The sequence below is a fragment of the Culex pipiens genome, chromosome 2 (genome assembly GCF_016801865.2).
Source record: "Culex pipiens pallens isolate TS chromosome 2, TS_CPP_V2, whole genome shotgun sequence".
In the NCBI taxonomy this organism is placed as follows: Eukaryota; Metazoa; Arthropoda; class Insecta; order Diptera; family Culicidae; genus Culex; species Culex pipiens.
In genome coordinates this window covers 169,865,085-169,878,896 of record NC_068938.1, presented here as the reverse complement: position 1 = coordinate 169,878,896, position 13,812 = coordinate 169,865,085, and the positions used below count along the sequence as shown (strand labels likewise).

The 13,812-nt window shown below is 37.3% G+C and overlaps 1 protein-coding gene across 1 annotated transcript in view; it reads right to left on the bottom strand.

Moving 5' to 3' along the window:
• The window catches only part of LOC120427336 (formin-like protein), an 87,728-nt gene that overhangs the window by 22,590 nt on the left and 51,326 nt on the right, over nt 1-13,812 (bottom strand). Inside the window, exon 3 of the mRNA XM_039592187.2 lies at nt 3,164-3,250. Within this exon, the coding sequence (XP_039448121.1) occupies nt 3,164-3,250 (87 nt within the window). The remainder of the gene's footprint in view (nt 1-3,163; nt 3,251-13,812) is intronic.

Here is a 13,812-nt window from a genome sequence, read left to right as displayed (position 1 = left end):
GGGTGCTAGGTGACTAAATTTTTGGCTTTTTTGGACGACCCGGTCGTCGCTTCTTCTTCACCTCAGTGAACTCACCAGAGCGCGCACTTCCCTCGCTCTCAGTTCCAGAGATGGAACTCAACGAGTGCGTCTTCTTGAGGTCAGGATGAGGGATAGGGACAGGGATAGGTGCAGGGAATTCGAAAGGACTCACCGACTCACAGCTAGCGAGGTCCGACACGGCCGGCATTTCTGCGTCCTCTTCCTCACACGGCAGCTTCGGGTGCGGAGTGTTGAGTTCTGCAGCATCGTCGGCAGCAGACGGGCTTTCGGTCTCCATTTCTTCGGTTTCTTTGTTGTCTCCTTCAGCAGCAGGTGCAGCAGGGGGGAGTGGAATGAGTATCATGTCGCTTGTGCTGGCGAGCTCTGACTCGTTAGGGCGATCGATCAACGCACCACCTTCGATGGCGGTCGCAACTGATCCAGCTGAGACCTCTGTCTCGCTTGCGAGGGTGTTCGAAACCTCGGACGACGTGCCGCCTCCGCTAGCTTCAGAGCCAGCTGAGTGTTCGGCAACGTCCGTCGAGCCGCTTGTCTGAACAGACGATGTACCGTCTCCGCTGATGTTAAGCGATCCATCAGCTGAGTGTCCGGTAGCGCTCGTTGCCGCTCCGCTCTGAGGAGCGTTGGGTGCCGTGCCCGTGCTCTCGGGTCTTATCGGTCGTTGCGGGATGACCGGACCGAGGATGGTGCCACTGAACTCTGGCAGCAATGTGTTGGTGTCAGGGGCAACACCGTTCAGCACACTAGCGTAGCTAGTTGAGGTTGATCCGCTCGCACTTTTCAGGCGGGCGCTGAGATCGGCTTTTTGACCGAGGAGTTTTTTGTTCTCCACGCACGACATACCAATGTGTTGGGTAAGCGTGCAGTGCCTACAGGTCATCGGCTGCCCTCTGTAGGAGATCAGTGTGCTCTCTCCTAGAATCGTTGCGAACGATTTAATATGGCGGCGAAGGATCATCTTCGCCACCCGGATGCCTGATGACATGCCACGGAGAGGGAAACCCTCTCCCCATGACACCTCGCGAATGCTGAGCACGTCGCCAAAATGGCGCAGGAACGCAACAATGTCGTCGTTCGTGACGTTTTCAGAGAGGTCATGGATCTTTACCTCCACTCCCCCGTCCTCCATCACCAAGCGCACCGTGACCTTGGTCTTGTTGATCTCCATCACGTGTTTGCCATTGTGCATAGCAACGGTGTCTTGTGCCACCTTCAGCTCACTACACTTCACATGTACGCAATTCTGCGCATGGTTCACCTGGAACCTTTTCACTTGGCCAACAGCCAGTCCTAGTTTCACTAGTACAAACTTCTGCAGTTCCTCAATGGACGGTCGTTTCGGAAAGTTCGAAAGGTCCACCTTGAAGGTGTTTTCACGCGATCTCACTTGAGCCATTGTTGCGAGTTCGGATGTAATCCGGATCGCAAATTAAAACCGGTCGTCAGTTGAAAACTGACGCTTAAACACGCGAAATCTGCACCAGCAAGTGGTGCAGATGGCCGACACACGCGAAAACCCAAAGCGCGCAGAAGAGCTCCGATGCACACGTCTTATTGCGTCGAGAGCCTGACGCAAACTATAGTGGTAAAATTACACATTTCCAGAGGTAAAATTACACCTTTTTCTGACATAAAAGATGTACTCCTTCCCAGATGTAATATTACCATGATTTTTTTTTTGTGAAGGATTGGACAAAGGACAATAGTCAATATCGAGACTTTTATGTAAAATTGTCTGGAGAATTGATTCCCACTATCGGTTTTTGAAAATGTTAACGTTTAGACCACTTTTCAAAAAAACAGTTTTAGTAAATGATTTTTGTATTTTTTTAGGAGAGACATACCATCCTGCATTTTTCGTGAGTCTTTTTGTAAGATCTTAGGTTATTTTTACAAAAATTTTGAACGAAAAAAAATTGTGGGCTCACCTTCAAATTTGACTTTTAAACTGAAATATCAAAAAATCTCATAGAATTGGCGAGTATTTGTCTTTCAGTGTATTTTTTTTTTGCAAAAAGCTCGTCTAATTTCCTACAAATTTGTCTTTGACCACTTTTTGATACGAAGTAACGGCTTAGAGATACAGCAATATTTGATTTACAAAATACAAAAATATTTAAAACCCTTACGCCCTTCTCAAATGCCATTATCGAGTGCAACTGGCTCCATATACACAAAAATGGCTTATATAGGCCTAGGATAACATGTCTAAAAAGTTACATTGAAATCGGAGAGGGTCGGGTAAAAAAGTACCAGAAAAAATCCTGATTTGAGCTGGAATTGCTCTCATTTAAAATCATTTTTTAAAGCAAAATCGAAATTGCAATCAAAAAGTAGTACAGTCTAGTCTCGATTATCCGAAGCCTCGAATATCCGAAGTTTCGACTATCGGTTTAAAAAAAAATCAAGTTCTTTTTTTTCTATTTGCTCCATTAAAGCATCAAATTCAAGTTTTGCGATTTCATTTTAATAAAATTAAAAAAAAATGATAAAAAAAATGATAAAGTGTACGGTAAAATGTAGTCATAGCTACAAAGAAAAAAAAATCATGGTAATATTACATCTGGGAAGGGGTACATCTTTTATGTCAGAAAAAAGGTGTAATTTTACCTCTAGAAATGTGTAATTTTACCACTTTTCTGGTGTAATGCCACTTTTTCAGTCTAAATGGAGGTATCATAAAAGAGGTAATATTCAACCTTCCAAAATTACAGCTTCCAAATTTACATTATTTTTTACTGTGTACTTTTAGGTACACATTTTCTATTTTCTAAAAGTTTTTTGAGTTTAAAAATTATTCTGAAAAATATTTTGGAAAAGCTGAGTTCTGGAACACAGAAAATCAGGAAATTAATTTCTGAGATACAGCCTCCCAGAAATTTCGCACTCTCAATAAACTTAGGAGGAACGATTAATTTCTCATACTCGACCCTGTATTTTGGGTGTATTTGCTGTAAAATAGCTATTGATGTAGTTAAAAAAAAATGCAAAGAGTAAGTTTCTGCACAAAAAGGACACTTTTTAGTCAAAGGTCTCCGGGTCTTACACATCATAAAAGTGGGTCATCTCGCACAGCAAATCCCTCACCCACAAAAAGCAACCCAACAAACACAACACTTACTCGATGACTTCGCGAGGCCTTGGGGTCCAGGTAGGTTCGCAGCTTCGTCAGATAGTGCGCCGGTGGGTCTTTGGCATGTACCATTTCCTGCAAGCAAGCAACAAACAAAACAGATAAAGAGAGAGAATTAGTATACAATGGTACACAGCACACAACTGCGACATGCGATGCGCCCCCATATGAGGATCCGCACGACTTGGAGGAGAGCCATGAGTAACACTTTTCCCATCGGATTCTGATGGTAATGAGTCGCCTGCCTCTCTATGAGTAATGCATCACTCGGCTCTGTAAGGCATCGCATCTGTCCGCCGCCTCGGGAGGAGGAATATGTTTTATTTATGAAGTTGCAGCCCCCTTGTGCCTCTCATGTGATCGTCGTTGGCGAACGTTTAAAAATAAAACCTAAACATTACATCACTTGACTGTTTTCATTAAAGATGCAGTTTGCTTATCACGACTTGTTGTAGTTTTTTTTCTTTTTCCTCTTTTTCACTTTCAGCCTGTACAGTATAGAGTAGTGTGCCGAGGCGATAAATACAGTAAGTACGACTAATCACGAAAGACCCCACACCCCAGTCCCCTTTTCGACTTTCCTCGCAACCAAGTAAGTGCACACATGTGAACACTGCGTTCAGAGTGATGTCAGTGATTCGAGATAACGTGTAGTTATGTACTATCATGCCGGCCGGCCTGACAGATCTTCTCACACGCATCGGAGAATAAAAACAATTTTGTTGTTATGTTGTTCTACAAATCATAACAATGCAGCACCGCATTATAGTTGCAGCGGCGGTTTATTAGACAACTCAAGGAAACGGGGTGAGTCATGCAAAGCATTTTTGAATAATTTTGCGGAATGATATAAGAATAAATACAACTTTGAACGCAAGACAGGTATAACTGAATTGTGAGCTTTTATCAGCTATGGTGGATTTTTGCGAATTGGACCACATAAAACATTTAAAGCGACAACAATTTGTAAAGGTTATATTCGTAGGCAGGGAGTTGTTTTATTTGTATTTTAGTATTTAGTATTTTAGTATTTCAGTATTTTAGTATTTTAATATTTTAGTATTTTAGAATTTTAGTATTTTAGTATTTTAGTATTTTAGTATTTTAGTATTGTAGTATTTTAGTATTTTAGTATTTTAGTATTTTAGTATTTTAGTATTTTAGTATTTTAGTATTTTAGTATTTTAGTATTTTAGTATTTTAGTATTTTAGTATTTTAGTATTTTAGTATTTTAGTATTTTAGTATTTTAGTATTTTAGTATTTTAGTATTTTAGTATTTTAGTATTTTAGTATTTTAGTATTTTAGTATTTTAGTATTTTAGTATTTTAGTATTTAAGTATTTTAGTATTTTAGTATTTTAGTATTTTAGTATTTTAGTATTTTAGTATTTTAGTATTTTAGTATTTTAGTATTTTAGTATTTTAGTATTTTAGTATTTTAGTATTTTAGTATTTTAGTATTTTAGTATTTTAGTATTTTAGTATTTTAGTATTTTAGTATTTTAGTATTTTAGTATTTTAGTATTTTAGTATTTTAGTATTTTAGTATTTTAGTATAGTATTTTAGTATTTTAGTATTTTAGTATTTTAGTATTTTAGTATTTTAGTATTTTAGTATTTTAGTATTTTAGTATTTTAGTATTTTAGTATTTTAGTATTTTAGTATTTTAGTATTTTAGTATTTTAGTATTTTAGTATTTTAGTATTTTAGTATTTTAGTATTTTAGTATTTTAGTATTTTAGTATTTAGTATTTAAGTATTTTTGTTTGATTGAACTTCTTTGATTTTTGTTTTTAAGAAAATTCTTTTGGTTTATGTATTTTTGCTTGTTTTATATTTATTACGTACAAAATGAAGATGCAATAATATTACCTAAATCAAAATCATTCTATAAAAATTGGTATACGCAACGACTGAAACATTAAAGCATCGTTTATTATTCACTGCTCGTTATCGACCGGAATGTGGTCCGTTTCATGAATAGTGTAATTTATCGCCACCAAGTACTCAACGCCTCGTGAACGTACCAACTTAATATTATGCACATTATGAGCTCATTCGCGCGCGCTCCAAAAAGTCCGTCGGACTTTCCTTGGCCCACGTCAAACTGACGTATGTGGTGGGCGTTTTAGCCTCATGCAGCAAGAACAAGTGTAAAATGGGCGTCACTGGGTCTTCAAGTTTCAAACCTAAAACCACCCCTCGCGCGAAACCCGCGCTAGTGACATTGACGAAAGATTCGGATATTCTCGCAGGGAGGTTCAGCAAAAAAAAAAAACGCACTAATGAGCGCATGCAGCAACGTCCAATGACCAAATAGGTCCAGAAAGCGTGTACTAAACGCACTTCAAAACTTGAACAGCAAGCACTAGCGTGCCCAGGTCCTCAAGGAAGGTGGGGCAAAAATATTAGAGTTTTGAAAATTTCGTCGTGTATGGACACCCCCTGCCCAATTTTAGAACAAATTTCCGAGGATGGTGGGGCAACTGCCCCATGTTGCCCCACCCTGGGCACGCTAGTGACAGCAAGTCTCGTTTGAAATGTTGTTGACCTGCTTCAAACCTAAACATCCCGCTCTGATCGATGCTTTGGCCATTAAAAAAAAAAAAGTGTGTGGAAAAAGGCCCACCGACCAGTATCTTAGTGCATAGTCACAGACAAACGAATGTCAGTAGATTGAGCAGGATTTGTTATAAACAGCCTACTTGTTTTAAAGTTAAAATAACATCTGCGTTGTTTTTCGACCTGCCGGAATAAAGAAAGCCCTCGGGGAGCTGATGATAAAGTACATCTACAAACCAAAAAAAAAATGCTGTGATCTATAAACTTTTCTCCTTGCATACCTTTTTCTTTGCATTATTTTGAAGATGTCTTATTCTTGATAATAAATAATCATTTGAAATATTCCCAAAACATCAGGGGGCTTTAAGGGCTAGTTTTTACCTTTACTAAAAATAGACATTTTCTGGAATTCATTGGTATTTTGCAAATTTTGGACAGTAGCGTTTTGAGAAACTGTTTGTTCAAAATGTTTAATATTTAGCATGGATTTTTTTATTCGCTTTAAATATTTTTTTTTTCAGTAAGGCATAACCTCAGGCCAGGTTACGCCCTGTTGAAATTTTATTGGAAATGCCATTTTGCATTCTCGTAAAAACTATTTTCAACAAAAATAAGAGTCGATGAAGTTGATATTAATATGTTTTATCTGTTTGTCTGTGGCACATCTTAAACACTTTGCAAATTTTTACGCACTCTGTTTGTCTGTGCTTTAGCGACATTGAATGGAGGCAGAAATTGTTTGGAAAAGCCGTTAAAAGAGACAGCTCTGTGTGGCGGATCATTATCGTTTTGTTTTGGTACGACTATAGACACTTGTCAGAAAGTCCCGGTATGGCATGCGTCCGAGGTTGCGCAATAGAGCCGGACTAGAGACCTTTGGCTGAACAAGTATATCAGCTGATGGACCGGTTTGTGTGTGTGTGTGTGTCTGACAGGGGATGGTGCTGTCAATCAACCATTTCAATAGTTGACAGCACGGGTGACTTAGACCTTGAAATTTGTGGTGATTATTTTTCATTTGTTTAGCTTCACCTTTATTTTTATTATTTTTAATTGAAAAGTCAGTAATTATTTACGTACTCCAAATTTAACAAACTTCATGAAATACTAACATTAACAATATCGTCGCTCCCAAAGGCTCTCAAAGATATCTTATCCAATTGCTGGTGCATGCCACCAACCGGAAATATTACGACCTAATACAGTCATCCCACATATTCGGAACACCCACAAATTCGGTACACTTTAGTGGTAATTTGTCAATAGGATGCAAAATGCAACTTTTCTGTCGACCTTACTATTTTGAGAACCTTTATTTGGACATTCTCTTGCTATTTCACTAGTCAAAGTAGTACTTTTCAAACAAAAACCTGCCTTTCATGACTATTTTATCCAGAGCAGCAAAACACTGCCTCCAAATTGCCTGTTCCAAAATTGTGGGATGTTATTGTGTCTCCCACAATAGTGGAACACCCGAATTTAACTGATATTTTCACAAAAAAAGTTATCAGACCATTCATAAAACATTACTAAGCATGAGTTTTATTGGTTTTAGAGTGTGAAGTCATTATTTTGTAAAAAATAAGTACTAAAAAAAAAAAAAATAAGTACTCCTGGAGAGAAAAAAAAGTTTGTTTACATCGTAAGAAAAAAGTGTTTCGAATTTGTGGATTTCAAGGGTCAATGTTTTTCTTTGAAAACTTGATACACAGAAAAAAAAGTTGAATTTTGGAATGTTGAAAATTTGGTAGGTTGAATATTAACTCTATTTTTGAGTAATATTACATAAAAAATGTGTAAAAATGTGAACCTGATTAATATTCATCAAAAACTGATGAAAATTCATCATTTTCGGGGGTAAAATTAATCATTTTTTTTGCCACAAAATCTGTCACCATTTCCTGATGAATATTACCATCATTTTTTTTTCTGTGTATAAAACGTAAAAATATATGGCCGGTCTACACAGAAAAAAAAGATCATGGTAATATTACATCTGGGAAGGGGTACATCTTTTATGTCAGAAACAATGTGTAAATTTACCTCTGAAAATGTGTAATTTAACCACTTTTCTGGTGTAATGTGACTTTTTCAGTCTAAATTGAGGTAAAATTACATCATAAAAGAGGTAATATTCAACCTTCCAAAATTACACCTTCCAAATTTACATTATTTTTTTCTGTGTATACATCAATCGAAAGATTGCAAGAAAAGCTTTCACATGAAGGTAAAAGCAAATCAATATGTTCAATTATCGATTTTCCATGATTTGTAGAACAATGGCTGATCTGTAAACTGTTCCGAATATGAGGGATAACTGTATGGCAAAACAAAAAAAAAATCTCCCCGTTCGACATTTCAACAAGGCGTTTCATTTATCTGCACTTGAACCGTGACGTTTTTAATCCAAATTAAGCACATGTTTCCATTACACGAGAACGAGATACTTTTCCAGGGAAGCGTATGCAGTGCAGTATTGCACATCGTCGGGGTTGTGCTTTGTTGTCGCAGTTAGGTTTTTGCCATTTCGAGAATCAAATGTATGCTAAGTGGCAACATGAACGAACTGAGTGATTCATCAGAAAGAAACACGTTCTAGTAAAAAAAAAATGTATGATATGTGGCAATATTGCACGGACTTTTATGATTTTCATTTAAAAACTACTATTTGAAACCGAATTTTGAGGATCTGCCAAAAGATTAGGCACAAAATCGACTTGCGTCAACAAAGCACAACCACGATGACATCTCAGAACGTCGCTCGACATCTCATCTTACTGTTCTCTGTCACTTTGGGTCTGCTCGTTCGTCCGTCTGTCCTGATGGATCTTGCGCTCGATCCCGTACGTAACGTAACGTGTGGTACACTTTAATTTTGTCCAAGTCCAAAACCACTTAACGCGCAAAAAACGAGTCATTTTGCGATAAATCAGACGGCGGTTCTAAAAATAAAAACTTTATTCCCATAAAAGGAAGTTACGGCGTCTGGATCCTCGCGTAACAAGAGCAACAACTTTTATGCAACAAAAAAAAAAAAAAGAACTTATTTCTTCCGTTCTCCTTCAAGCCATTAAAAGAAGGCAGAGTTCCGAAGAATGCTGAATGAATCTGATGCGTGGTTGTGTTTTGTGTGTGTGATGATGGAATTCACATCACTTTTTGGCACTGAGTCAACCGCGATGGTCGCTCAATGGAACATGAATCAACCGAGACATCCCAATTGAAGATATCGCCGCAGTTCTCCAGCAGACAGTGACCACGAGCTTTGTGCCCCAACAATCTTTCGGCTGCAGACTTGCAGTCAGACAGACCGGATAAATTTGGCATGGTTGAGTGATTTTGAAATCACTAGTTTTGGAGTTACGCTCATTTATCAATATTTATCTACATACTGTTATATCATTTCTTTCTGTTTCTCAATTGATTTAAATAAGTTTATATTCTATGAATTTCCTTCTTAATTTAATTTTAAACATTTTAGAGAATTTCACAAATATTTTACACTCAACCCCCGGTGGTTGGTCACTTTTTCGTTTGACACTTTTTTAGTTTGTACCCCGTTGGTTGGTCAAAGTCAAACTAAAAAGTGACGTACTGTCACTTTTTACACGACGCTCACGCACACTATCAAAACAAACGTTTGGTAGTGTGTGTGAACTCCGTGTAAAAGGGGTGTCAAACTAAAAAGTGACCCCGTTCGTTTGACAACAGTTGGTGTCAAACCACCGGGGTTTGAGTGTACTGTCATGCATGTCTTATTCCCTCTAGAACTGTAAAAATTGAAAGTCATATTTGAAGAATTGCTTCTGAATCACCACTTAAACCCCCAGATTCATTCACTTAAAGTGGTTAAGTGATCTTTTGCGCATATATCACACAAAGCCCAAAGTGTTCCATTCAAACAAAAAAAATCTAGCACAAACTGCACACTGAGTCAACGGGCAGGGGCTCAAAAACTGTGCTGGAAACCCACTCACCTACACCAACCAGCCACCCACACATCCTCCACGCGCAACCCGTTAAGAGGTGTGGTGAGAGGGGGAGGAACAAACTGCAAATGAGTCAATTTCCAGTGATTGCCAATGATTGGATAATGGGACGGCGGGCGCGAGAGAGAGCAGCAGCATAAAGAGCGAGAGTCGCCGGCGTCGTTGATGTCTGAAGAGACCGCGACCGATGCAACCTCAATTCTGCAATTCAACGGCGCGGCGGCGTCGTCACTAGTCGGGCATCGACGACGTTGGAAGCATAAAAAGCTGTCGTTACTTTATAAAAGTTGTTTTTTTGTCAAAGGTGTCTCGATTTTATGATATTCATACAAAAAGGGGTTGCATAAATAGAACTAAAGAATCTTCGTTTCGGATACCTACCGATCTGCAATGATATAATGAAGACTTGAAAAAAAAATCAGTTTAGTTTGTACCCGCTACGGTGCCTTCCGAGCTGCGATGCTATGAAATATGTATTCCACAAACACTTGAAAAGGAGGGGTGGTGGTTTGTGATTATTTAGATAAGTCCACACAATTTGTATAGGTACCCTTTACAATATACGATATGGAAAAATTGTAAACGTAACGAACCCTCCGATCTGCACCAACAAAGAAAGGACAATTCAGAGGCGTTCTCGTTTCAACGAAAGCTTCCGCTTCTGCAAAAGAACTGAAGACTGTTGTTGTACCAAATAATATACGCATAACTTTTTTTAAAATTAAAATAGTGTTTTTTAAGTGCAAAAATCTGATCAACTTGAATGAAAAATATGTTTGTAGAAAAAAAAATAAATTTGTTAAGGACTTTTAACACTACATATTCGCATTCAAAATTTTCCTAATTCTTGAAGGAATAGATCTCCAATAACATATTTTCGAAAAGCTGAGAAAGTTTCCTACAAATCAATTAACCCAAGTAACATTTTTGAACCAACTAGCCACCACCTAGTTTTATTATGGTTTTATGGTAGCATCTTGATTGCTTAATAGTTTTATTTGGGCATTCACTGCAACCAATAAGCTAGAGCTAATTAATAGGTTCTAACAGGGTTTTATGCCTCGGATATAAAACCTTGTGACAATAAAAGCTAAATGGCTATCAATGAGGTTTTATGAAAGTTTTAAGAGAGTCTTGAAAACCCAATGGCAATGTCATGCCAAACGGTTTTATCGCATGCTTCTTTAAAACCAAGGGTGTTTTAGCTGTCAAGTGCCATTAGGCATGCAAAAAGCTTAATTAAAACCACAAGCTCCTGAAAAAGCTTTTAACGCGGCCAATTAGCAGTGCATAAATATGGCGCTAAGCGCGTGTTCTGATTGAATGTGACTGACCGCCATCTTGGTTGAAAAATAGAGAACTGAGAAATTTGATTTAAATTTGACGAAAATACTCATATATGCTGAATTTCTGATATAATTAAAATAGCGATAGATGTTTATAAATAACTTGAACATTTTTTTAAATAGAATTGCAATAATTTTTTTTAACATTGAAAACTATGATTACAAATAATGTTTTTTTTTATGAAGTGAGTTGGTTTTTTTTGGCTCTATCTCCCTTACATTTGTCAATAAAATTTCAACCGCAGCTGAATTTGTGCCACCATCTCCATTTTATCATGTGGCAAGACAAAGACTTATTTTTTTGCCAAAATAAAACCTATTTGGCATAAGACGTTTGAAGACGTATGAAATTTAATTTTTCCTTAACTCCTGACTAGGTTTTAACAAAGGTTTTATCAAGGCTTTGAGGATGTTGTTAGGATTCAGTTGTAAAGCCTTGAACTCCTATGAAGGTTTTATAAATAGGCCGTGACAACCTTTTGCGGAGGTCCTTTTGGGTTTTAACAGAGGTTTATCGGGGTTCTGGGGAGGCTGTTACGACTTATTGGTTTTAATGTTGGTTTTGGCTGATAGGTTTTATAGCGGTTGTGACAGCTTTGATAAAGCCTAAACGGTACTTGGGAAGCCTATTTGTGAATAAATTTGGAGGAAAATGTTTTTTTTATTTATCAAGCGAATTCAATTTTTTTTAGCTATGGTTCGATTCAATATTTTGAAAAATTTTCAGTGTGTTTCTTAAAACAATGTTTTCAAAAAAAAATAATTTTCAAGGATTTAAATCAATTATTTAAGACACTTACAAATTTTAGAATCTGTTTTGAAAATATTATTACGAGGAAGTACGGAAAATTATTTTTTGATTTTTAGGCATTTAAATTTAAAATTATTGATTCCGTGATATCAGTAGGTTAACCCCTTCCCGCCCAGATCAAAATCGAGATTTTTTATGGTTTTCACCATAACTCGTAATTGGATCGACCAAATTGGATGAAATTTTAATGGTTATAACCCAACAATCTATATAAACTAACGAAGTTTGAATCAGGTTGAAAAAATGCATGGTTGCAGAGAAATTTAGTTTTGAAGACAAACATTTTTGGCGCTCTGGAGTAACCATGGGCGTTAGAGGGTTAATTAAGGCAATGTAAAGTTTATTTAAGTTGTTGCCTCCCTTAAAAATCTTAACTGATCAAATTGCATGATCGATAAACTACCTCTTAGGAAACATAAACAATTATGATTGCATTTCTAATCAAATAGACCAATCTAGTGATTTTTTTTTAATTTTATTTTAAGAGTCACCAATCACAGTTTTTTTTGTAAATTCATTGATTTTTTAAATTTTATTCTTCAAGAGAATGATTAAAAATATCACAGATTTATTCAAAAATATTTTTATTCAAGCACGATTTTCCTCATGAAAAATAAAATGAATACTGTTCAAGATGAAACGGGAAGGCAGCGCCATATTGAAACCAGGACTCAATTTTTTCTTAAACATCTTTAAGGAAAACGCAAGAAGTTCTGTGTTTTTCAGTCGCTAAAAAGGTCTGTAGCAAGCAATCTGTCGAGGAACTGATTTAAGTTGAACAGTAGTTGTCCAGGAACTGGCCTCCCGTTTTCAAGCTATTTTGTGAAAATTTATGGTTAAAAATAGGGATATTTTTTATTTTATGAAATAGTGTTCTTCTTAGCCATTTAAAAAACCGTAGAGAATTGCTCACATAATCTTTCACGATTTTCACCAAAATAGCCTAGCTTTTTAAACAAAGAACTTCAATAATGTATTGGGTCATTTAGGACACCCCTTAACTGTTGTTATTGATTGCGGTGCATAGACTCCCTCGTTTGAGGGGAATAAAAACGCCGTTTTTTCCAACGCTTACAAACTCCGCTATTGCTGAAAGACGCTGTGAATTATGCAATTTGCGCCTGTACGAGCATGGGGTTGGGTGGTCGTCGTCGCCGGTCTTCACGTGGGGAGTTGTACTGCAGTGCATGGTGGCGTTCTATTAGGTCGGCACTGAGACGCCAACGCACGCGCCAATTTGCTTCGAGTAGATTTTTTTTATTCGCTGCTTTACTACACTTTTGCCTAAGTGAGTCTTTTTTTTCTTATTTTGCAAGACGCAAAACGCACTCAATAATGGCATTGGATTTATAAAGACTTTTGTTGTGGTGAACGGCAGTTCAGTAGCTGTCTGCAAATGTCTGCTACTGATGGTTAGATCGCGGTTTTTATTTCTTTTGTGCATTTGTCTGCCAAGCCTTGACAGCGTTTTTGTTATTTTTTTAACTTATCGGGACTTTGCCATCTCGACGCGGCGACACAAGGCTGATTGATTTTATGCGACAAAAAAAGAGATCTCCAGAAGTTTGAGACTTATTTTAACACCTGAAAGTATTTTTTTTATTCTGCTGTTTTGCCTCAAAACAACAACAACAACATGCACTTCACAAACATAAAACTTGAACCAAACTGCAAAGTAATTGCAAACACGTTCAGTCCGTATAATTTATCTCCGCACCATTCAGGCAATCGTAAACATTTACCCGTTTAGTGCAGCTTTCTTCCCTCCTCGGGTGACAACACTTGCTTTAAATGGAACTCCTCCAGGTTGCTTAAATGTGCTCTTTTTTTAATGAATCCGTTGTGGGCAATTTGCTGACACTCTAGCAATTGTACTTCGGTTCCAATTAGACTGAGCAAGCAGTTTCAACCATTTGTTTAGAAACT